The sequence below is a fragment of the Neophocaena asiaeorientalis genome, unplaced genomic scaffold (genome assembly GCF_003031525.2).
Source record: "Neophocaena asiaeorientalis asiaeorientalis breed wild unplaced genomic scaffold, Neophocaena_asiaeorientalis_V1.1 scaffold108, whole genome shotgun sequence".
Classification (NCBI taxonomy): domain Eukaryota; kingdom Metazoa; phylum Chordata; class Mammalia; order Artiodactyla; family Phocoenidae; genus Neophocaena; species Neophocaena asiaeorientalis.
Genome location: NW_020173770.1, coordinates 3,059,981 through 3,084,345, shown reverse-complemented (window position 1 = coordinate 3,084,345; position 24,365 = coordinate 3,059,981). Strand labels below are relative to the sequence as shown.

General features: G+C 46.9%; 1 protein-coding gene across 1 annotated transcript; it reads left to right on the top strand.

Annotated features, from left to right (window-relative positions):
- Nucleotides 1-403: 403 nt before the first annotated feature.
- NPS (neuropeptide S) lies at nt 404-24,365 on the top strand. The gene is given in 4 exon segments (XM_024751573.1): nt 404-595; nt 20,853-20,975; nt 24,184-24,210; nt 24,213-24,365. Coding segments are annotated over 4 exon segments (495 nt in total).

Sequence of the window (24,365 nt, the reverse complement as noted above, 5' to 3'; positions counted from 1 at the left end):
ACCCCCACTCAAATGGCTTAGAACAGGTAGCCTCATCTCTCACCAGGATGGAATCACACCCCAGACCTCCACAGCCAAACACCAGGAATCTGAGCTTGCCCAGAGGAGTCGTGGTGACTCTTCCGCACTCAGGTACTTTGCTCCCAAGAGCTTGAACCTTTCCCTGTCACTTCTGGTTCAGCTCTGAAGAGGTAGACAGACTGGCCTTTGAAATATCAGTGCATATGATCCCACGAAGGCATCTCCTTCTCCTCCCAGCACAGACTGTACAGGCCAGGGATGGCGCGTGGGTGTCCTTGTACGTGACAACTGCAACTGATCAGTGGCTGCCTGGGTGGAGGACCACAGAGGCAAAAATCCTAGACCGCTGTGTTATGACCTGTGCAAACAACACGTGTTGAACATGCTTCGGGCAGTACCAGCAAAATTTAGGAAATCTGTTAAACTTTCTTCTACCAGCATGACGAGGCTGACTGTGAAGCTCGGGGCCCAGAATTTGGGTAAAGAAAGGGCAGGAGCTTTACCTGAGCAAGACCCTGGTTTGAAGGCAAAGAGGGGTAAAGCGGCGGCCACTGACGACTCTGCTGAGGAGGCGGTGAGCAGGGAGTGTTGATTTCTCCGATGTTAAGTAAGTGACGTAGTTCGAAGGACGCTCAACCTTCCAGCCCTCCCAGGGAAGAATAGCAAAGATGCAATGTAAGCATGACATTGATTGGTTATCAGTGTTCCTTCCAAGGAGACATGTATTTTTAAATAAATGATAGATGCTACGAAAAAGAAAATACAGCAACTACAACTCAGTTCAGACAAAACGAGTGTCATGATCGACTAGTGCTGCCTGCAGGGACATGAGGGGGAGAAATGACATCAAGAATTTCCCATTCCTGTGCCTTCCTGCTGGCATCTTCATGCGGCTTTGAACCGCCCACTTTCTTTGTGTATACCTCTCTCCAGCTCTATTATAAATCTTCTGAAAAGGACGGAAAGCAGGACGTAGACTTCTTTGAGTCTCTGGAACCTGGCACAGTGCTTGGCACATAGTAGGGCTTTTATAGATGAGCATTGTTTTATTACTCTCAGAGTATTACAATAGAAATACTGGCTTAAGTAGAACCAGAATTTCTTACCCATGTTGTCAACCCCCTTGGAGAGCAGTCTTGTCTGGTTTTTGTCCTCCTTTCACAGCAGGGAGCCCCAGGGCCATCAGTGAACCTGCCTTGGTCACCATCGTTTATGTCCTTTTGCCAGTTTTTCTCAGTTCCTTGTGAGCTCTTTTTTTTTTTTTGCGGTACGCGGGCCTCTCACTGTCGTGGCCTCTCCCGTTGCAGAGCACAGGCTCCGGGCGCGCAGGCTCAGCGGCCATGGCTCACGGGCCCAGCCGCTCCGCGGCATGTGGGATCTTCCCGGACCTGGGCACGAACCCGTGTCCCCTGCATCAGCAGGCGGACTCCCAACCACTGCGCCACCAGGGAAGCCCCATGTGAACTCTTTTTATTCTTCCCAAAAGTTTGGGGCCTCTCCTATTAGGGTTGAAGACAGGTACAAATAACAGCGATCTAATTCTGGCACTAAAGTGGTATTTGCACAGGTTACTTTTCTAGGATAATATCTCTAAGTTGGGTAGAGACATAGATAGTCAGCAATTTGGGGAAACAGCCATTGAAAATTTCTGTACACACTAATAGCACTTTTTTATTACAGATTTTTTTGGAAATGAGCATGTAGAATAGAATGCTAATAAAGTGGCAATTGTGACTCCAGACTTTAATCATGTTGTGGGTAAGAATGAATTGACTATCGTACAAATTTCAATGAAGAAATTCTCTTCTTAATGAGCTTCCCATATTTAACCGTTGTTCACAGATGACTCAGCTAAATGAATCTGAGTTTAATTCTCCCCAAACCTTCCTTTGGCATGACTAGTAACCAAACCAGCTGTCTTATCTTACAAAGTTCTTTCTGGTTTGCTAAGAATATACCAGATGGCTTAAACCCTATTCCCGCCACCTCCCCCCTTTACAAGTTGGAAAGTGAGGGAGTCTCTCCTGTAACCGAGATGTTGTATTATCACTTGAGATGAGTTGTATTCATGCTTAAAGCTTTCAGCATTGCTGTGGGTGTCAGGAAGTGACGGTGAATGCTAAAAAGGGTTAATCGGATTTAGTGGATTGCCGTCCAAGTTTTATTAAATGTCAGGGTTCTCCCAACACACTGCACAGCACCAAGATGAGGATATCATTGAGAGGAACATATATAGAACGCTTCTGTGCGGATCCCAGGACACAAAGGGAGTCGTTTCCCGGGAAACAGAAATGTGTTCATATTCACCAGTTCAGGGCGCTTTCCCAGCTTCTCTCCTCCTGGACTGAAGGGTTTTGTGGGGAACAGGATGCATCCCCTTTGTTGGAGGAAAGCAGGCTGTCCTGGCTGAGCTGGCCTGGGATCCCAGCTGTCCATCGTCAATCTTTCTCACAGATGGGACAGAAGGATGGTGGCTGGTCAGAAGTGAGGGGTGGATTGAATCCAGCCCAGGAAAGTTATTACCCTCTCGCTCGACTACAGATAAGTGGACTTTGGGAACAGATGGTGCTGTCTGCAACCCAAATTACAGAAGGCAGATTCAAGGGAGAGGTAAACCATGCCTACCTCTTTGCCAACAGATGGACAGGCTCTCCACTTATTACCCAGCTAAAAGATACACTTTCAATTACCCATATTTAAAATTCTAACCGGAAATGGTTATATGGGTATAAAAATAAGGGGGAGCAGTATCAAGTGAGCACTGAAGTCTTTAGCAGCTGAGAAGAACTTTATAATGAATGCTCCTCGTTAACAATTTCAATCACAGATTTTTAAAAAAGAGACAACCAGAGAGAGGAAGTTCTTGACAGGAGAGTCAAAAGGCCTGCTTTAAAGAAGAGCTGCCCGTATACTTCTGGATGGTTCTGAAGCACACTGAGCACTGACCGTGGTTTCTTAGAGCCTAGGTATTGCCTCATCAAACCCTCCCCCATGACTGATGAACTAAATCCTCCAAGTGGAGTGAGTGGGCCTCTCAGGTGGGTAGTGGCCACGCTGAGGTTGCCCTGTGGGCCCTTCTCCTAGACTTGGGAACTTCACTGTTTACTCCGTGGCAGGGAAGGCTATTCTTCATCCACACCCACCTCCTCTCCTGGTCTCCTTTCCAGCCTCCCTTGCCGCCATCTGACTGAGTTCTAGTGAATGCATGACGAGTACCGTCTCAAGACCAAGACTTCAGAGCAGCGACAGGCCCTAGCGGATGTCGGAGTCCTGACATGGAAGGAGCTCTGGTCCTTGATCACCACGTGGAGGAGAGCCACCCACTGACCAGGAGCAGCCTGTGGATGCTGAGTAAGATCTGTTGTATTTGATCCATGGTACCCACTGGCCTACAGCGTGGCAGCAGAAGCAACAATTAGAAGGCCACTCTCATCATCCGGATGGAAGATGACAGCCATTAGCAGTGGGATGTGTCAAAGAAGATGAGGCCTAGACGGGTACAGAGATTCAGCGGAACTTGGCTTCAGACAGAGCTTGGAGTTAATTAAGACTGAAGGAGGGAAGGATGACTGGGTTGGAAATGGGTCACTATTGAAGCCATAACCCTCAGAGCCCTATCTCAGAAGATCGAGTATCAGCTCAGCCAACAGAAAGTAATTTCAAACCAACCCAAAGTCCTTACTTGTATTTTCACTCATGTGAGTGGCTTACACAGTGCCTGGGGACTTTCCCTCCTCTCCTATCTGCCTGTCTCACGTGCTCCAGGGAACCTGGCATCTCTCTCCTTAGATGCCTCTCCACACCCACTCTGCGGACCCGCCCCACCTCTTTCCAACTCTGCAACATGACACAAAAACCTAAAAGCATGGGTTGGCAATGCAGAACGTTCCCCAGGGAGAGGAAAGAAACGCCAGAATCCAGGAGTGAGAAACACTGTCCCATCAAATGAGCAAAAGAACTCTAATGCTCAAGTTTCCTCGGGCTGGAATAAAGCACCTCTTCCTTGGGCAGAAGAGAAAGAAGCTCCCAGAGGCAGCTAGGCAGAGAGTTTCTGTATCAGGCGATGGGTCCCACCGACAGGACAAACCGTCCTTAATATCTTCTCCTGGTTCACCTGTGTCAGATGAAATGGCTGTAAGAGAATCCACGTCAGTAGGAGAAAGCCAGATAAAATGTATGGAAGGTATCTTCTTTCTTTTTGGAGTATTTTGGAAAGCCGCTTCCTGTCTTAAGCCGTCCTCGTGTTCATGAGAGGAAGTTAGGTGTGGCCATGAGGCAGGAGCCTAGGTGTCCCCAGGTGGCCAGGCTGTCTGGAGAGGGGAACCCCTTGTGGGCAGAGCCACCAGGGTAGCACCACTTAAGGAAGCCAAACACACCTAAGCTATGAAGATGCTCTGAAAATGTGGTCCTGACTCTGAGCGGTGAAGTGTTACTAAAAGAAGAAAATAATACAGCAGTTATCTGAAACCACAAACTAGCACTCCGATGTGAAAATCAGACTTGAGGATATCAGAGACCTACCACAGAGGAAAGACGGAAAACTCTTGGTCGTTGACAAATTGGAATATTTAGTCTCTGCTGGATCAAAAATGGCTTGATACCACATCACCAGAAGAATTCCCTGCCTTCCAGCATTATCAATGCTGTGATAATGAAGCATTATGAAGTGTGTGTGTGATCCAATTTCCACTTTATCACAGAAATAAGGAGTTAGAGAGGCCCCACGTCATTATTGGTGATTACCAACGTGCTTAGATAAGTTGCAATTCTGTTGGTTATTTAACTCTGAAAAGTACATGACATTTTTAAAGAGCTATCGGATCACCAACACATGTCGCATTTCAGAGATGTACTGAGCTATGATCACCACGGGATGAGAATGTGCTTTTTAATATAATCCTGAACCGACGCATACGGGAGAGCACCACTCCCTTTCAAAATCATCATTTTTGAGTCGACTTACGTTTTCCAGTGTTTCTGTGATTGCTCAAGCAATTGTTTGGTCTGCTCTTCAGAGCCACATTATGTGAGACTCCAGAAGATCATTCTCGTGGCTTTCCAGCCGTGACTCATTTTTTATCCTAATAGTGTTTGGTTTCATCCCCCACTGAATTCTCAGCCCTGGTTCTGAAAGACTTTTTCCTCTTTTTGAAAGTCAGCTCCATCCAAGGCTAAAATTGTTGGCAGCAGTGAGAAAATGCAAAGGAATAGTCTTCCTTATTCTCTCAAACTTGGAATTAAGTTTCTGTTTTTTCCCACATAATGGTTTTTGGGTTAAAAAAATAAAAGTGTCTGCCGACTTCAATTTATCATGAAGGATTGTTCAGGAATGAATGGATGAATTCAACAATACTTGGCTGGCGTTTGTTGTGTGCCTTTTATCATGGGTCCCAAACGGGCCAGGTATTATTGGGGAAGCTGCGGTTCTGAGACTTGGGGAGAGAGACCCCCTCCCCCCACGTGGACTAGCAAGGTGGGAAATGTGCAGCGGGGCATGGAGGCCAGTGGCGGAGGGGGTGGGCTGGACCAGCCCCAGGGAGAGTCCAGGACGGGCTTGGGGGAGCAGCGGCAGGGAAGAAGGAAGGATGTGAGCTCTGGCAACCCGCCCACAGAGTCCCTCCAGCCCACCTGGCTTCTCCACAAGGCACAGCAGGGACCCGCGCTATTTTCAGGGCCTCCCAAAATGTTTCAATTTCTTTTAAAATCAGAAGACTACGAGCCAGCCTGGATTTTATTTGTCTTTCTACTAATGCCGTCATAAAATATAATTTTAATTATTTCTTTCAAAGGAATTTTTATATTTCTTTTTGGAGGAAGAGGCCCATGAAAAGCGTCATGTGGCCCTGCTCCAGGTTGAGCCTCTTAAGTGATGTCTCAGCATAAGTCCTGAATGGGGACACGACAACCAGGCTTTCCCCCTGGGCAGGAACAGCTCCTGGTTAAGGACTGTCAGGGGATGTCAGCTCCCCGCGCTCTGCCCTCTGCTCCCGGAGCCCTGGGTGCTGGCTGTGGAAAAGCCCATCCCAGGGCCGGGGCACAGGATCCACCAACGGGGACAGGAGAGCTGCTGAGCAGGGCACTGAATCTTTGTTTGTGGTTGAAAGAAAGACAAGCCCTGAAAAGTTAGGTGGGGAGCACGGAAGACAGCAAGAAAAAGGGACGCTGTGGTCACTAGGGACCTTAACCAGTGACCGCCAGCCCTGAGGCTCAGAAGGGGCCACTTGCATTTTTGTCTTAAAAAATGGTGAACTTAGGGGCTTAGGAGAAGAAAGAAATGCATTTGTTCTTCCCAGCCTTCCAACAGGTAGTCCCAAATTACTAACGCTACAAATTGTGGCCTGGCCATCGAGCATCCAGAAAACGATGCCTGCAAGGCAGAAGCCTCAGACTTGGTGCAAAGGGGGCGAGACTGGAACGCTCCCTCCCCAAGAGCATCTGATAGCCTTGGATGAGTGGAAGCCGGGCCAGGGGCTCAGACCCAGACAAGGCTCATCACGCGGGCTGGGAGTGCGCGGCTGTGACACCGCTGCTTTCTCTAAGAGGGACCTTTTTGCAGACGATGATAGGCATCAACTCTGGGCGCCAACTGACGTTTACAGTCTCGGCGGCCCTTTTCTGTTGCCAGTCTCTTCTTAATAAAGCGTGTCACCTTGAGATGGTGCGGGGCTGAACTCCTTCCGGCCTTTCTCCTGTCCACCCGACATTCTTTCCTTCACTTCATACCTGACTCTGCCCCGCAGAACCGCAAGCCTAAGAGATTTCAAGGTGGTCACTAAGCCCGCCTCGCGGTCTGTCTGCAGCTTTCAGGGTCGGACTGCTCGCCTCCTTCCAGAGAGCAGAGGCCTGTCGTCAGCACCATACTCTACCTCTCATGTTCCCGAATTCCTGAGCCCCCACGAGAGCCCAGCTATTTCCCCGAGGTGGTTCTTTAGAAACAGGTAAACTGTATAGGGAGGTGATGCGGGGGAGCAGAAGATGCTCGGGTTTTGTAGGAGACAGCCTGACGTTGAAATTCCACCGCTGCCCACCGTGTGATCCAGGCAGGGCTGGTTTCACGTGTGTGGGGCGGCGGTCCATGCAGTCCCTCGGGACCCCGCGCTCCCTAGGGCCTGGGCTGGTGTGACCATCTGCTGTTGCTGTCTAGAAAGTCCCCCTATTTTTGAACAAAGGACGCCCACCTTTTCATTTTGCACTGGGCTCCACAAATGGTGTAGCAGTTCCTGGATCTTGGGCTAAAACATGAAAACAGCAGCCACCCCGTCAGGCAGCGCCAGGCCCTGTTCTAAGCATCCTGCTTGTATTACAGCATCTCCCCACAAGCTTACGAGGTAGTTGTTGGGGTTTATATTGGCTGCATTTACAGATGAGGACATTGAGGCACAGAGAGGTTAAGCTACATGTCGAAGGTCACAGAGCTAGGACGTGGGAGGACCGTGGTCCAGAGTGTTCTCACGGCCCTATACTCCGCTGCTTCTCAGGCAGGAGTTCGCTCTCCCTGAGTCCGTCTGTGCCTTTGGCAGCCCAGTGTCCCTGAGCTTCCTGTGGTAGCAGCACTCTGCTTGGCCTCCTGGGAAGGCCCCACCCCTTTTCTGGATGATTCTGGTGCGATAGTTCTTGCTTTCTCTGAACCCACTCCGTGAGGTCTCATGACCCATCCAGGTTAATCTGACTTTCCCTCCTGGGAACTGTCCTTCAGGGCAGCATTGGTAAGTGTTATCCCACTTCAGCTGGTCTGGTAGTTCCTGTTACTGAGATACTGGGTCGGCCCAGGCCCTGTCCCAGGCACAGATGTTCAAATCCTCCTTTAATTCTATGAGCCTCCCCCAGTCTCTCCAGGTTCGAATTAGCCAGGGCCCACATCTGTCTCTTACGATCGCAGAACTCTAAGTGTACTGGGCCTCAGGTGCTTTTCTGTACCACGGTGACATTGACTGTCACACGGGGGTGTGGTGACGGGATGGTGCTTGCATCCTGCCTGGTACAGACCTGACACGCAGAGGGTATTCAGAAAAAGGGGGCGTTTGCCATTCAAGTTAAAAGTTAAATAATATGATCTTCACATTCCTGCAGCTTTGCTTTTTCACAGCGTGACTGGAAATCCGTTCTTGCGGTTGCACTGAGAAATTACATGTTTATCATACGCTCAGCTGAGAATCCAAAGGAGCTCTTTATTCAAAGTGAAATGAGGTTTCATCTTTGACAGGTGGGTTTTTTTCGTAATGCTGACATCTTTCTCGAGCAGCAACTTCCTTTAGAATCTCTCTGAACAGCCTGTGCAATCATAATCCACGTTGGCAGACAGACACAGCCCCTCAGGTTCTCTAACTGCTGCCAAGAAGAGTGGTGCAGCCTGGGCGTCCGACATCACATTCCGAACCTTGTAAGGTTGTCCTATTTTCTGCCTGCATCCCCTCCGCCCTTCTCCGGGAGCACATATATGGATGTAAAGGAAACGAAGGATCTGCCATGTAGATGCGTGTTGATGCTTTAGGCTGAATGGGGCGAGCCTTAAGGGCATTCAAGGAAAATAAGTAAAATAATTCCCAAAGGAGTAGCATTGCAAAGTCCTCACAAGTCTTTCAAAACCAGATTATTCATGCTATTCACATCTGGGGTTGAAGTTGACTGCTCGAAGGTTCTGCCAGCTCTCGCTGACCAGTGAGGGCTGGTCCTACTGCTGGAGCAGGGCAGCCTGGGAATGGAGCGGGACCTACTCGGGAAAGTCTGCGTCTCTGGGCCCCTTCCTGGAGGAGGGGCCTCAATCTCGTAGTTGGAAATCCCAAGAGTATAGTCCTCCCTGCTCCGCCCTGCTCATTCTTGGGGATTCACTCAGGAATCTGTATTTAAAAGAAGGAAAAATTATGCAGCTACTAATAGAACTTTAGAGCCGATAAATCTCCCGGGCAGCACATACAGTCAGAAGAGGTGGAAGCAGTACCGAGAAGCCAGGAAAGCTTCCTAAAACATGAGGGGAGTCCTGCAATGATGGGCACGGCACAGAGGGGACGTGGTGGGACTAAGGAGGCTCCTCTGTTGCCTCATGGCTGCAGCGCCCAAAGAGATCTGCAGAGCAGAGGGCCCCTAATGCGTTCCCTTCTCCAGGCTTGAACCTCGCCCCTCTCACTGGCAATGTCTCCACAGTTTTTTTGTTTTTTTTTTGCGGTACACGGGCCTCTCACCGCTGTGGCCTCTCCCGTTGCGGAGCACAGGCTCCGGGCGCGCAGGCTCAGCGGCCATGGCTCACGGGCCCAGCCGCTCCACGGCATGTGGGATCCTCCCGGACCGGGGCACGAACCCGTGTCCCCTGCATCGGCAGGCGGACTCTCAACCACTGCACCACCAGGGAAGCCCTCCACAGTGGTTTTTATTGACAGTTTCTTGAGCCAGCAGACTCTGAGGTGGGTCAGCAGAGCTCTCTCCATTGAAGGAAAGGAGTGATTGGCAAGGCTATTGTGGAGGGCAGTGACCTCCAGTAGGGGAAGTTGCCCCCTCCCACCCATGGCGTGCTCCAGGAGCTGCTGCGACAGCTACTGGGAGATAAAGTGACCTGGCAAAGCAGAGTCCAGCACGAGGCCTGAAGAGTCCTTTCAGAGGAAGCGGGTGGCGTGCATGTTTCTTTCCCAGGGAAGTTTAAGAGTTAATGGAAGCTCAGAGATTGATCTGCAACAAGTCCCCTCTGGGTCCTGCTGGGCAATAAAGAGAAACAGGGCTCCAGAAAGAGGTGGATGGGGCTCTGGGACAGAACACGGGCAGAAGACTTCCCAGGCCACAGTCAGGAATCCTAAACCAAATCGTCTCTGACCGCGAGGAGTTTTCTTACAATCATTAAATCTCTGAGGCCGACTCGATCAAGCGGAAGTTCCAGAATTCATTGCTGCCAACAGCAAAGAGCCCTAACACTTCCTAATATTTTTTCCCCACCTAAGCTAGATGTCCCAGCAATGGAAGCCAGTTGTAAAGAACTTTGCCAGTTTAACCCGTTTCGGTACATTTTCCTGCGGTCATCGTTTCTTCACGCGCACATGAAATAGTGCGAGGTCCCCACTCCGAGGGCGTATTCCTTGGTCTTCCAACCTCGTACGACTGGTATATATTTGGAGGATGTTAAATAAGGGAAAACGAAACTGTAACCTGTATAACTTATCACTCATGGTTTTCTTTTGTCCTTCCCCTGGGGCATGGGAGCGAGACAGCTGTCTTAAGAAGAACCACAGTAGAGTTCTGGGAATTCCTTGCCATTCAGAAGATGGAGGTAAAAGGAAGTCCTTTCGTGTTCCCTAAGGAAAAAAAAAGGAGGCAAGAGGTAAGGTTAAAAAATGGACAGAAGTCCTCAACAGACATTTTCCCAAAGAAGACACAGAGATGGCCAGCAGTCACGTGAAAAGATGCTCAACATCACTAATCATCAGATAAGTGCAAATCAAAACCACAGTGAGATCTCACCTCACGCCTGTCAGAACGGCTGTCATCAAAAAGACCACAAATAACGAGTGTCGGCGAGCACGTGGAGAAGATGGAACCCTTGTGCACTATTGGTGGGAATGTAAATTGGTGCAGCTACTATGGAAAATCATATGGAGGCTCCTCAGAAAATTAAGAATAGAGTTACCATGCTGCTGACTGTTTTCTGAGCCAGAATGAAGGCAAAGATAACCCCCTAGGTCTCCATCAGCCATCAGGTGGAGAGGGAGGGATCCAGAAGTTCCTGCTTCTCCTAATGGAAGATGTACAGAACAACTGAGGGTGAAGAGCCATCATTCCAGCATGGAGTGGTCAGGGCATGGGAAGGACGGGCCCCTTAGCGAGGCTGTGGGGTGAGCAGGCCAGGGCAGATGGGGTGGTCAGGGCAGGCTAGGTGAGAGTCAGACCAGTCTTGGATGTTTAGAGGATACCCCCGCTCCAGGAAGTACTAGTCCATAAACAGGAATCCCTACCAGCTGCCACAAGGTGCTTCCCAGGATGCTCTGGGACAGAAGCAGGAGGGGAAATGCCAGGGATGGAGTCCTTACCCCAACACTCCCGGTGGACGTGAAGGCAGCTGTTTCAAGAGAAGGAGACCCTTATTGGCAACCGAGAGACCTTTAAGTGGCAAGTGTAGTGTATTTCCAGACACCCTTCTCGCCCTCCCCTGCCCCAAGAATCCTGGTATAGATCTTGCAGAGAAAGAAATCACCAAAAAGCAAAGATAGAGGCAGTGATTCTTTTCCATTTACCTCTGTGTCTCGGCCACCCTGTTTGTAACATAAAAATAAACATTCCTAAATTTACAAAGTTGTTTTAAGGGTCAAATGCTTCAAAGTACATTTGAAAAAAATGAATGTAGTGTCCAAAAGTGAGATTGAACACACGCTATTGTTAGTGCTTTTCACGCTGGAGCCCCAAAGGCAACGTGGCCATGTATCGCCTTGCTCATCTTGCAGCCTGAAATGCCACCTTCAGATCATTCCCACCTTCTTTCAGGGAAGAGAGAGGCTGTGTAGAATCTGTCGATCACAGTGACAAGTCCTCAGCCAGCAGAAGGAAAGCGCAGGGAATGAAGACAAGTAGCGCCCCCAGTTCCAACCATCCTAATCTTCTTGTCATGCGCACGGGGCTGGGGCACTTCTGTCCTGGGTGGAGTGAGCCTGCACTCTGGCTTTGCTGCCCAGCTGGATTAATTTTCCCGATGAAGCAGCTCCTTGCCTGAAACTTTCTGTTCTCTCTTCCTTCCTCCCCCACACCCACACTTCTCAGGTTTTTAATTTTTCCTTCTGGCCAGCATCTGACCTGCATTACAAATCTTTCTCAGCTAAACATCAGTCAAGGTCAGGAGAAATGACACACATATTTAAAGCAAATGAGATGCTTCCACTGGGCTCCGAAATCTTTCATTTGTTCAAGAGTGAATTATAGTGTCTGTTGCAAATTGTATGGCTAAAATATTACTTGGATGCCTTTGAAATGTCCACGGGTAACTGTATGTAAATAACCAGCCTAATATGTGATGTGGCAGTGCAACAGCTGCGGCACACGGCCATAAACCATCCACGCCAAACTCAAATGCATGTAGTGTACGTGTCATACTTGTAATCAACTTAATGTTCCTTTTTGCGGGAACTTATACGTACTTCATACTCATTGCTAGCTTCAGAATGCTAAATATTAATACAATAATTTTCAAAACAGTAAAAAAAAAATCCACAAAATAACAAGATTGTCAGTTAGATAGAGATTTATCTTCACCCTGTTTAGACACCTAAAGTTCAGAAAGCTATCTCTTTCAGAGATAATCACATGAAATTAGTTGGGAGATCAGGATCGTCTTGTAGGCAGAGACGGAAGCTTCCAGTAGATAAAGTTTCAAGTGCCTTGTATTTACTTGTCCATGAATACAGCCCTAACAAAATACTGTAAAGTTTAAATGGGTACATCATTGGAAAATAACTACGGTGCTCGTAAAAACTAGATGGCAGAATCTATGGATGTGATGTCTAAGCCTTGGGGGAAAGGATGAGGAAAGAGGTTAAAAGCAAGATTGTATTCAGCAGGGTCATCCTGAGAGACAGGGTTTACGGGAATTGCCGAGTCCCGGAGGGCTGCCTGCAGGGAAGAGCCTTCACTCAGCAAATCTAGTAGCTGGGTTCTACCCTCAGCAGCCCTAAGGCTCTGAGAGGGTATGTTTCCACTCTGAGCCTTTAAGCTGGGGATCCCAGGCAGAGTTCTGTCAGGGATGTGTTCCTCTGCCCCAGTCCCACGACGGGGGCTGCTGGAGTATCAGTGGCCGGGCAAGGGCTGTTCCTTTTCCTCACATCTGCTTTCCTCTTACGGTACTCAGATCATCTGGGAAACAGCCTCTGAAGGGTGAAGGAGGGGAGCAGGAAGGAGAGTCAGGGCTGAGCCCCAGGTGCTGATGGACATCTCTCTGCAGACTCTCCCTGGTCATGGCTGTGTGGGGTCACGCCCTGGCTGGAGCCTCAGGAGACTGACTCAGGATGTCTAAACCAGAGCCCACATGGTGTCTCTGGGTCTACACCTGTTAATGGGAGCCAGAACAGCCCCTGCCTTTCGAGGCCGTGGTGAGGATGAAAGGAGACGGTGCCCGTAAAATGCTGAGCTCAATGCCTGGGACACACTGTCCTTGATTCCCCAGCCCGCCTCAGTCTAGTCTCCTAAGGGAGAAGGTGGGGAAGAGAGAGATGCTCAAAAAGAAGACACAGTCATCTGTTAACCTGACTTCTCCTTCTCAGCCTCCAGATTTGCTCTCTGCTTGGTTTCTCCAGTGTCTCCATACCCAAGGGGGCCAAGGCAGCTCCAGTTTCTTCCTCTGACCTCGTCTCCTTTCCCTCCTTCCCTGCTTCCTGCTCACCTCTGCTCTTTCAGAGCATGGTATACTCCTCTCCTTCAAACCCAGGGTCACTCTTAATCAGTCAACCCCTCCTGGCTTCACTTGGCATGATGCCCTGCACTGCAACATCTGGTCAACCATCCCAGGGGCATCCTCATGGGTCACCTAGATGATGTCTCAAGACCCTCAGACACCCATTGCCAATTCCCAGAGGCAGGAGCCCAGGCACCTGTGGTATCTATGGTGCTCTCCCAGCGCCCCCCTTTGCTGGAGAAAGTATGTAACCTGGGTGCTGTGACTGTCCTGCATTGTTGCACACCCATCTCATACCCGTCTCACCCAAGCTGATCGGCAGCCCCATCAGCACTGGACATGCCTCGCCCCTCCCCCATCATGGCTGGAAGGGGCCGTGGGGGTGGGTGGCTAGCAGCACCTCAGGCAGGAAAGGCAGGAAGGAGACAACCCCTGGGCACTTCATAGTTTGTATTCCCCTTGCAGCCCACCCTGTGATTGATAGAATAGGGTGTGACTGCAGGAGCTCAAAAAATACTTGTTGTATAAACACAATCTTCCTCTAGAGTGAAACTGAACAGTTTATTCTTCTCATACAACAAAACTTTGCCATAATCCATCTGTTACTTAGAAGGCACTCATTCTCTTGATTTCTTACTTCCTATGTTTGTTTGTTCATTCAACAAGTAATGATTGGACTTCCCTGGTAGCACAGTGGTTAAGAATCTGCCTGCCAATGCAGGGGACATGGGTTTGATCCCTGGTCTGAGAAGATCTGTGGAGCAACTAAGCCCATGCACCACAACTACTGAGCCTGCGCTCTAGAGCCCACAAGCCACAACTACCGAGCCCGTGTGCTGCAACTACTGAAGCCAGCGTGCCTAGAGCTCATGCTCCGCAACAACAGAAGCCACCACAATGAGAAGCCCGCACACTGCAATGAAGAGTAGCCCCCGCTCAACACAACTAGAGAAAGCCTGCATGCAGCAACAAAGACCCAATGCAGCCAAACATACATACATACATACATAAAACAAAAAAAACAAGTAATGATTGAATCCTTACTGTTCTTTGTGTGTTAATTAAGACAGGGTACCAAAAAGAAACAAAAGAAACAAAAGTATCAGATGGTCATGGTGATGTGGTACAGGGTTCCCTGGTGGGTTAATGAGGGTTCAGGGAAGGCCTTGTTGAGGAAGTGATGATCAAATGCAAGAGGAGCCAGGTATACAAAGTCAGAGGGAATTACATCCCAGGTAGAGAACTGCACTCCAGGTTCTAAGAGCGTGAGAAGGCCAGTGTGCTTGGGAGAAGAGGGTAAATGAGGCTGGGAGGTGGGCTGAGTCCCGGTTATATGCATTGTTTCTCCATGGGGGGCGTAGTTGGCACTGTGACCAAGTCAACTCCTCAGTGGGTGGGACTGCCTCTGGGCTTTGGGCACTAAGTGCAAATAGTACCTGCAAGTAGTTGTGACAGGAAAGAGTGGACACCTCTTCATCTCCAACCCCCTTTAAGAGGTCAGCACCATCTGAGTAGGGCTTTGTAGTCCAGGGACGAGAGCCTGGACTTTATTCTCAGGGCAGTGAGGAGACATCGGAATGACTGTTCAATTTACATCGTGAAAGGTGGTTACGGATCACTCTGGCTATTGTGTATCAAAGACCAGCTTATAAGCTCTTGCAGACGTTCCAGAAACAATGATGGCGGGAGGATGGAAGAGGTGGATGAATGTAGACTTTATCCTGGGGAAAGAGTTGGTAGGACTTGCTGGTGGAAGGCTAAGGAAGAAAAGAATCAAAGAATCTTTGGCTCGAGCAATGGGGGGATCATGTCATTATTTATAGAGATGGAGACAACTGGAAATGACTTTAGGACAACAAGTTTGTGTCAGGTATGTTGGCCAAATGCATATGGCACTCCAGGGAGTATCAGAGAAGGAGATAAAATTTGGGGAATCGGGGACAGGCCTCAAGACTCTATGAGATTCTATAGGGAGATTGTACAGAGAGACGAGAAGGAGGTCCAGGATGGAGTCTGAGCACTTGGAAAATTGGGAGGTGAACGAGAGGAGGATAAGCCAGCAAGAGGTGGCCAAGTAGGAGTCAGAGAGGGAGGAAAATCATGAGGGTGCAGTATCATGGACGGCTGGAGGAGAACGTGTTTCAAGAAGGAAGGAGGTTGGCAATCTGGGTCCTAAGCAGCTGAAGGATCAAGTGACACAGGAACAGAGAGGTGGCCTCATGTTTGCCAAGATCTTTGGTCACCTTAACAGGAAGGGTCTTCGTGGAGACACCAGCTCGGAATTGGTGGGGAAGCTCATGTAGGCTCTATTTTAAAGCATCCAGATGCTTTGTCTGATACAAACTATACCAACATGTTTGGAAGCTGGTGGTGGTAAAATATGAGAGAGGGAGAATGCAGGGGAGTGAGAGGAGATAGCTGTGGGCACAAGTCCTTGGGAAATCAGGGCATTTGGCTCCGGATAGGAGCAGGGATTTTTATCCATAGCTGCAAGGCAGGAATCAGGGCATGGGTACAGACATGAGTAGGTTGATGGTTTTTATGGTGAGAAGACGAAAGAGTCCCTAACTCCTTGCTTCTGAGAGAAGGTATGAAATCCCCCTTTTACATACTAAGAGGATGGACCTCCTTACCAGGTACATCATACTCGTTGGGCAGGGTTGGAGCTCATTGGAGATGTATGGTCATGAATTTTTACACGAGACTAGGAAACACTGTTGTAAGGCTTTTTATGGTCATAACTTGAGTGAGGCTCAGAGATGGGGTCACATGGGGTCACTCAAGGTTGGAGTTTGGCCAGTTGTGAGAGAGGGGGTGCTTTCGGGGAGCATCATTATAGCGATGGACTGCGGGCTCTGAGCTGGGTGGTGGGGGAGGAGGGACCCCTCTGAGTGTGATGGGTGTTGAGGATGAGGCAGGAACAGAGGTGGGACACTTGTGCGTCAGAGGCTCTGGAGAAAAAGGAGTGGGATGGGGGAGTGGGTGGGAGGATGGGACAATGTGGTCAGATTGGTCACCATTGACCTTTGGAGGAGCTGCTTTTTTGAGTGGCTACGATGTACTGGTGAAAAAGACCACTGAATCACCTCATCTCCCATTAGTAACTGTGTCAATTTCTGTCTCCCAAATGTCTCAGTTTCATCTCCTTTTCTCCAGCTCCAGGGCCACCACCCTGGCGCACAGCCCCATCATCCCATCTGGACACTCATGCCACAGCCCACAGGGGGTCCTCTCTGTCCTGGTCCCCGGCCCTCCCCTTCCGCCTGCTCTGGCGGCCAGACCGTTCTTCTTAAGGCATGTGATGAGGTTTGTGGGCCTCAGAATCAAGTCCAGGATGTGCACACCCTGCGTGATGGGGACCCCCTGTGCCCTCCCAAGTGAGTCTTTGCAGTCACCAGACAGACCACCTTCGTGTCCTCAGATGACCGGTGGGTCTCTTCCCCGTCCCTGTGGGGCACACGCTGCTCTGCTCTTCCTCATAGTCAAGGTCAAGTTCTTTTAGGTGCTGTTCCCACCCCGACCCTGACCTTGGAGTTGTCATTTCCCCCTGTGTTTACCCTTTGTGGGGTTTCTCTATGGCTGCATCCCCAGGAAGTCACACAGCTCCTGGCACGGAGTGGGCCTTCATTGATTCTTTGATGAATTCATAAATGAAGTAAGCATTGGCTGCTACCAAGATCATTCCCGAAAATGCTTTCTGCCCAGTCTCTGGCAGAACAAGGTGCTTTATAGCAGGTTTTTCTCTTCTCATGTTGATTCCTTAGGAAGGCCATTTCAGGCTGCTATTCACCAAGTATATAAGTAGCATACTGTACCTTTCACATCAATGATTAATGGAATTTATTAAACAAAATGCCATTCGTGATATGGTGACACTATGTCCAATATAACATCCGCTTTCTTAAAAACAATTCAGAGTATTGTTAAAATAAAACCAAAGTGTATGAAAAATAGAACAGTATGCAGAAATTTGTAACTGAGAATGTATGTTAGTGAAAAACAAATTAAGAGCATGTTTTATTACTAATTATTTAAATTAACATGTAATACATAAGTAATATGTATTATATCTCAAATACTGCCTTTGATGGTTTATAAAAGTATGTATTACTTCATTGAACCTAAGACTTTATCCATTAGAAGATACGCCACTACTTTATGCATCGTCAAGAAACAAAAACATGCTGCCTATGGACAGTGATGCCATGGTTGTGAACTGTATGTCCGTGCTAACTCTCCACGTCCAACAGGAGAGAGAGAGAGCAGAGAGCTTGTTTATCTACAAACAGTGGTTCTCAGTGGAGGTGATTTTGTGCCCCTACCTGGGGGACATTTGATAGTGTCAAGAGACATTTTCAGTTGTCCCAGCTTGGATGGTGGAGCTACTGAAATCTACTGAGTAGAGGCCAGGGAAGCAGCACCACACAGGGCAGCTCCCAATCACAAAGAGCCATCAGCCTCAAATGTCAACAGTGCCAACACTGAGACATGATGCTCTAAAACAAGGAGACTTCCTTGCACTTTTTAAATCCCACCCTCGCCTTCTGGATTTTCTTTGCCTTTTATTCCATAGAACCTTGCTATTCAACACTGAGCCTGTTCTGAATGCCCACGTGAAAACTGTAATAGAGCATTTCAGGAGCAACCAGGAACTGGAGAGATGATTTATTTCAATAAATTAACCTAAGCTCTGCTCAAGCCTCTATTTCCCCTACTCTAGTATAAAACCAGAAAGCGCACTTAGCCACAGTTTACCTTTTATTTATACTTTCAGAGGATATAACAGTGGTATGAATTAAGAAGCAGTAAAATTAAGTTGATCTTTCCATATATGCTGAAAGATGCAGGTTTAACGTGTGTTATCATTAGGGACAATGGAATCAATTGTAGAATTATTTTTAGGACACCAGAATTCTAAATTATTCTGAGCTGATGACCTTTTCCAGCTTGTCCCTGCAAAATCATGTGTTAAAATCATTTTAACACATCTCCAAGTCCTGTTTTTAGCAAGGAGCCAAACACAGTAGCGATAGAGTTGGTGTTTGGGGGAAGTTTCTTGGTGTTGTAACAGGAAGCTCTGGGAATTAGAAAAGAAAAGGCTTTCATTGATCTTTTCGGTACAAAACACATCTGACTTGATGTGCTTGAACTTTTGAGGCGTGATTCAGGACATGTCTGTCAACTTCAGTGTCGACCAATGAGAAGCAGAAGTCCTTCCCCCTCTGGCTTTCACACTGATGTCATGAGGAAACATGTGAAAAGGGCTTGGGTGACTCTAAGACGGTTACACTGTGACGAATAAGAGGGTAAACTTTCGATGAAAAGTCCATTAAATTCCAAGCTGAGCGCTCACCTGCCCTTTAGGTGTTGACGGTGAGTCTCTGCAGGTTCCAATTGCACCATAAACACCTGTCACAGACATCACATGACAGGCACAGTCACCAAAGGCAATGGTCAATCCCAGGACCGTGAGCCACTGTCGGGCAGAGTTCTCTGGAGGCTCCTGACTCCAGTCCCATTCCACCTCCACAACATGCCCGGAATCCACCCCACATTTTTAGGCATCCAGTAATCGGCTTTCTATCTTCTCCCCACAATCAAATCCTGGTTGAAAGAAAAGCCTTGCATTGGACATTTACAGGTTAGGGTGAACCCCAAAGACGGGTCTTCCTTTCACCTGTCTTGAGGGGAAAGAGCCGACAGTGTGCTGGGACCTGTGTCAAGGAAGAGATCCCATGGGTCTCAAGTTTGAGCAAAATGCTTGTTCAACCTGTTTTCAGGAGAAGACTCCCTAATGCCATTATGCCCGATTCCCTCCCTCAGGAGGCCTCCTGCTTTACCCTCTTTTTAGAATAAATCTATGGCTTCTGACAAAGCAGAAGCTGTCTGGGCATGGGAAGTGGGGCGGGGATATGGGATTGAACAGACCTTTAAACTTCCAGCTGATCCTCCGTGTTTTAGTACCACCTCCACCGCATCTGAAAGTAACTGGTTCCATGAATACTTGAGTCCGTCGAGGGGTTTGTTGCGAAACCACCATTTTGATGGGCACCTTCCTCTGATCTGCTTCATCAGTTGCTCCTCACTCTGTAAGATGCTGCTGTTGTCACATCTTCTCTCCCTTCCTTTTGTTCTTACGTGTGTATTTTTGCTGGGTTTAAGGAGATACTGAAAGCAAATGCGTGTGTTCAGTTCCTTGGTGCCCTTAAGCCTCTTCTCCCAAACTCCATCCGGTGTCTCCAAAAGGACCGTGATCAAAGGTATTGGATCACATGCCCCAGCTCCCAGCTTGGCACTAATTTCTGTGATCTGGATTCTCTTGAAAGTCAGGTCACCTGCTTTTCCTTGTGGAAGGCTAAGTGTCACTATATGATTGACTGATTGACAACTACATGAGAATCATACCGAGGGGCAATTTACAAAAGAAAGGGATGCAGCGCTGACAAATGAGCAGCGGAGGTCCCAGACGCAGGACAGCTTTGTCCTCCAAAAGGTGCTGATCTCGAGAAGGCAAGAATTTTCCTCCACTGCTTTGTATTCCAAAAATATTGGCTCCATCTCAGAAATACTATCTATACAAGAAGAAAGCACCTCGCTTGGTGTTCCCCTCCATCGTAAGCCTTGGCAACATCTGTTCATTCACATGTAGCACTTCTGAATCTATTATTAATGTGGATGCCCATTGGTGTGCAAGGACAGAACAGGCTTCCTGGGGAAATTCCATGTCCTGAAGAGAAAAAGAGGCCACTGCAGGTAGGCTCACCTACAACTCTGGCCCCGGAACTTCGGGGATGCTCATGGAAACGGGGGTAGAGATAGTGTCCTTCCGTTATTTGGATGATTAGTGGCAAAGTGGGGGGATGACATTTGTTTCCATGTTTTAACCTCAGAAGTCCTAAAAGAAGGAAATCTGTTATAGAAAACTCAGTGTGTGCACGTGTTTTGGGTTGATGTTCTTCATTCCTGCAAGGACTCCTTGTGCATTATTCTCTGAAAAGAGACGTCTGGATATTCGAGGAAATAATATCATACTTCTTGAGTGTTTCAACTCTGAGCTAAACAAACTTTTGGTTCCTTTTGAGAACTCTGGCCATCTATGTCACAGAGACACAGTTTAGAAGACGGCACTTTTGAAGGACATTTTTAACAGCAAACTTTAAATGAAGTCAATGGTTGGCAGGTCAATGACAATGCCTATATGTTACTGTCCTTTTCCAACTTAACAGGAACAAAAGGCCATGGCCACATCAGTCACATATGATGGGACATGTTGCTATTTTTACTCCTGAACTTTCCTGCTATAAAAGGATCACCAACAGAGGATCTGACAGTAAGGGTGAGGAATTTGGCAATAAAATCACTGATCTACAGAGATTTCAGGAAGTCCAAAATAATCAGGTAAAAGATTGTATTTTTCCACAAAGAAAAATGGTGAATTTGTATATGCTTTTTAATTTATACTTGCCTGAGTAAGACTTTTCTGAGTCGTTTTTTTTTTTTTTTCCTACTCTGCAGCTCATTAAAATCCAGTCTTGTTCTATTTCTGTTGATTTCTACAATGCATGTGTTTTGCTGTCATCCAGTTCCATCTTCTAAGGTAAGAGATTTGCCTCTATTTTTGACACTTGACTAAGTGACTAGAATTGCAGAGTATGGAAATTCAAAATAATCTCTAGGAATATCTGAAAGAAAAGGTACTTCCCTATTACTAGAGTTTACAATGAAAGAAATATAAGTAGAGTCATAAAATTAGGTAAAAAGAAACATTTTTACAATAGATGATACAGACTATACTAAAATTTGCTTTGAATTATTTAGAAGTTGGCCCCTGCATTCATTCCACTGTAAAATGTAAATGAGTTTGCCCATGACAATTTATTTGTTCCACATGCATCCACTCATAATCAAAGTGAACATTTAACCATTGAGACTGTATTAAAAATACAATGGATTATCTTTCAAAAACAGCAACTTTCTTAGTTTTACAAAAATGGTAACTTTTTCTGATATAGAATATAGATGATATGCCAGTTCTTAATGAATATCGTATAAAATATTACTTCATATATTTATTCAAGCCTATTGATTGAACTCCTAACTATATTTATTGATCTGTTCCACACATTCAGAAAATGAATGTCTTTCTTTAGAATTTTTAATGCTGTTGCTACATGACATTTCAGGGGTTTTATGTCAATACTTGGTCTAAAAATTTTAGATATCTTTTGTCACTGATAACGTTTTGTACTTTAACTTTGCTTCACTAAAAGCATACTGTAATTACTGAAATTGATGTAATTATGAAACCACTTTTGGGATAATGAGATGCCACATGAATCCTGAATAATAAATATATGTCCAGACATAATGATGTAGCTATTTATATTATGCGTCTCCTCACTAATCTTTGCATCTGTCATTTTTCTATTTCTTGTTTACTTAATCTAGCTTCTTTTTTCCTGGTTTACACTCCTATGAGCATTCTACACTAATTTAGTCATTGATTCTATAAGACACCACATTGATCAAGTAGACGACTCACAATCCATAAATTGGTATATTTTCTCAAGTGTATTGCTAATTACTTTCTATTCTTTCCCTGAAGGTTTGTTCATGACATTTCTGTTGAGCAATAGGCACTTGTGTGTAGGGTTTTTTTTAAATTAAGAATGTTCTTTCTTCTGTTGTTCTTATGAGATATCCTTTTCCATAAATGAAATGTTTCTTCCTTCACTGCTTTTCTGTATTTCTACCTTTTCATGTGATAATTTTGTTCTCATTATAACTGAATCACATAATAATGGTGCCAATTCGACTGTTTAGGGTGAGTGTTTATGCAGAGGACGTATAAGCTTTTATAATATTTGTTGTGAACTTCATAAAGTTTATCAACCAGGCAAATCTACCATACTATTCAGTTAACGAGTCTGCCTGATAAGGGTTCCCTTCATGGATCAGCAAAGTTCATCAGTATCTTTTTAGGGATGTTTAGTGATGTTTTGGGGATCTCATAACTAGAAATGAAGCATTTTGTTTTGTTTTGGTTTTGCAATATAAAGGTGCGTCATGAGAATTTCTGGAAAGAACTGGAATGCTTCCCTTCCTGAAATGACTCATAGGCCCCTCCTTGCTGGGAATTTAAAATAGATGGCACTGTATCACACTTAGATCTCCTCTGCTAACACAGGGTAAAACACATAGTGTAAGAATTTTTGATTGGTTTTCCCATGACCAATACTTCTGAAATTCTCTGACAATTCCCAGATCCAAAATTCAGAAATGCCCATCTTTTTTTCCAGAGAACAGTGGGAATGGTTTTCCTCGGAGCTGGACCCCCCAGGGAGCCACCCACTGATGGGTGAAGAATCCCAGGGAGCATTTTATGCACTGGCCCCATTTCAACTTCCAAAGTAACCCCAAACCAAACTTGTTTTCCTGCATCAGGATAGGAAAATGTGTGCTTTTGACACTGAAGTATGTTTCTTTATTTGTAAAGGGGACATTCAGCCCCCCTGTCCTCTTATAGTTCTAATACAGTTAAAAAACATGGGCTTGGAGTCAGATGTCTCAGCTCAAATCCCGCTTCACCTACAAGCCATTTAATTAATTTCCTCATTTAAAGGAAATTATAACCAGGAAATAATAGTACCGATTTCATAAAGCTTTTTGAGGGGGTAAAGTGAGATGATACGCATAAAACATGTAGCACACATGATCACTGATCATGCCCCTTTGCTCCTGTACTTAGTTTCTTCATCTGCAAAGTATGGGGTTAGTATGAACTGCAAGTTCTCAACGGCCAGTCTGAGGTCTAAGATTCCAGACTTATTTCTTCCACAACGAAGCGCTCCCTACACTATCCTACATCATCCAGGCCTTTGAGGCCCTGATGAGGAACTGAACCAAAGTCAAAAGACAGAGATGTCGGGCTTCCCTGGTGGCGCAGTGGTTGAGAGTCCGCCTGCCCATGCAGGGGACACGGGTTCGTGCCCCGGTCTGGGAAGATCCCACATGCCGCGGAGCGGCTGGGCCCGTGAGCCGTGGCTGCTGAGCCTGCGCGTCCGGAGCCTGTGCTCCGCAGTGGGAGGGGCCACAGCGGTGAGAGGCCCGCGTACCGTAAAAAAAAAAAAAAAAAGACAGAGATGTCAACTCTCAAGTTCAAACACATCCTCGTGGAGAACCCTGGCAAATGGCCCAGGATAGACCCCAGAAGGAAAGTGGTTCCAGCTGAAACTTGGTTATCATGAGTTGTTTTCCTCAGTGAATTTAAAAAACTAGTCCCAAGACTAATTAGAGCCACTTGAAAGATTCTTTATAAAGTAATAGCAACAAGATAACTGTACGGTGTAGGATGCAAACACTGAAGAGCTGCAATCCCATAAGCAGTGTAAAATTTAGAAAAGAGGGTACACAGCTCCAAATAATATTTTGTATTTTGATAAAGTATATATTTTAAAAGGTGTTTTAGGGCTTCCCTGGTGGCGCAGTGGTTGAGAGTCCGCCTGCTGATGCAGGGGACACGGGTTCGTGCCCCGGACCGGGAATATCCCATGTGCCGCGGAGCGGCTGGGCCCGTGAGCCATGGCCGCTGAGCCTGCGCATCCGGAGCCTGTGCTCCGCAACGGGAGAGGCCACAACAGTGAGAGGCCCGCGTACCACCAAAAAAAAAAAAAAAAAAGTGTTTTAGCAAAACCCTTTTTAAATATTGGATTTATTGCCATAAGATTTTGAAAATTGTTACTACTGAGATAAGCTTTGAACCCTAAAGCTGTATTCTCTCCCTCTTGCCCCATCTCAACTGCCAGGTGTCTGGGAAATCTGACTACTTTGTCATATCCTACTGAACAGCTGCCCCATGAGGATGGACAGGAGAGAGGGACTGGATTTTCTAAAGCCAATTTTGGAGAAGACACTTATGAAAAGGTCCTTTCGCAATGGAGTTGGCACAGGAATGAGAAACACTTCCTTTCAAAGAGCAAAATCATGA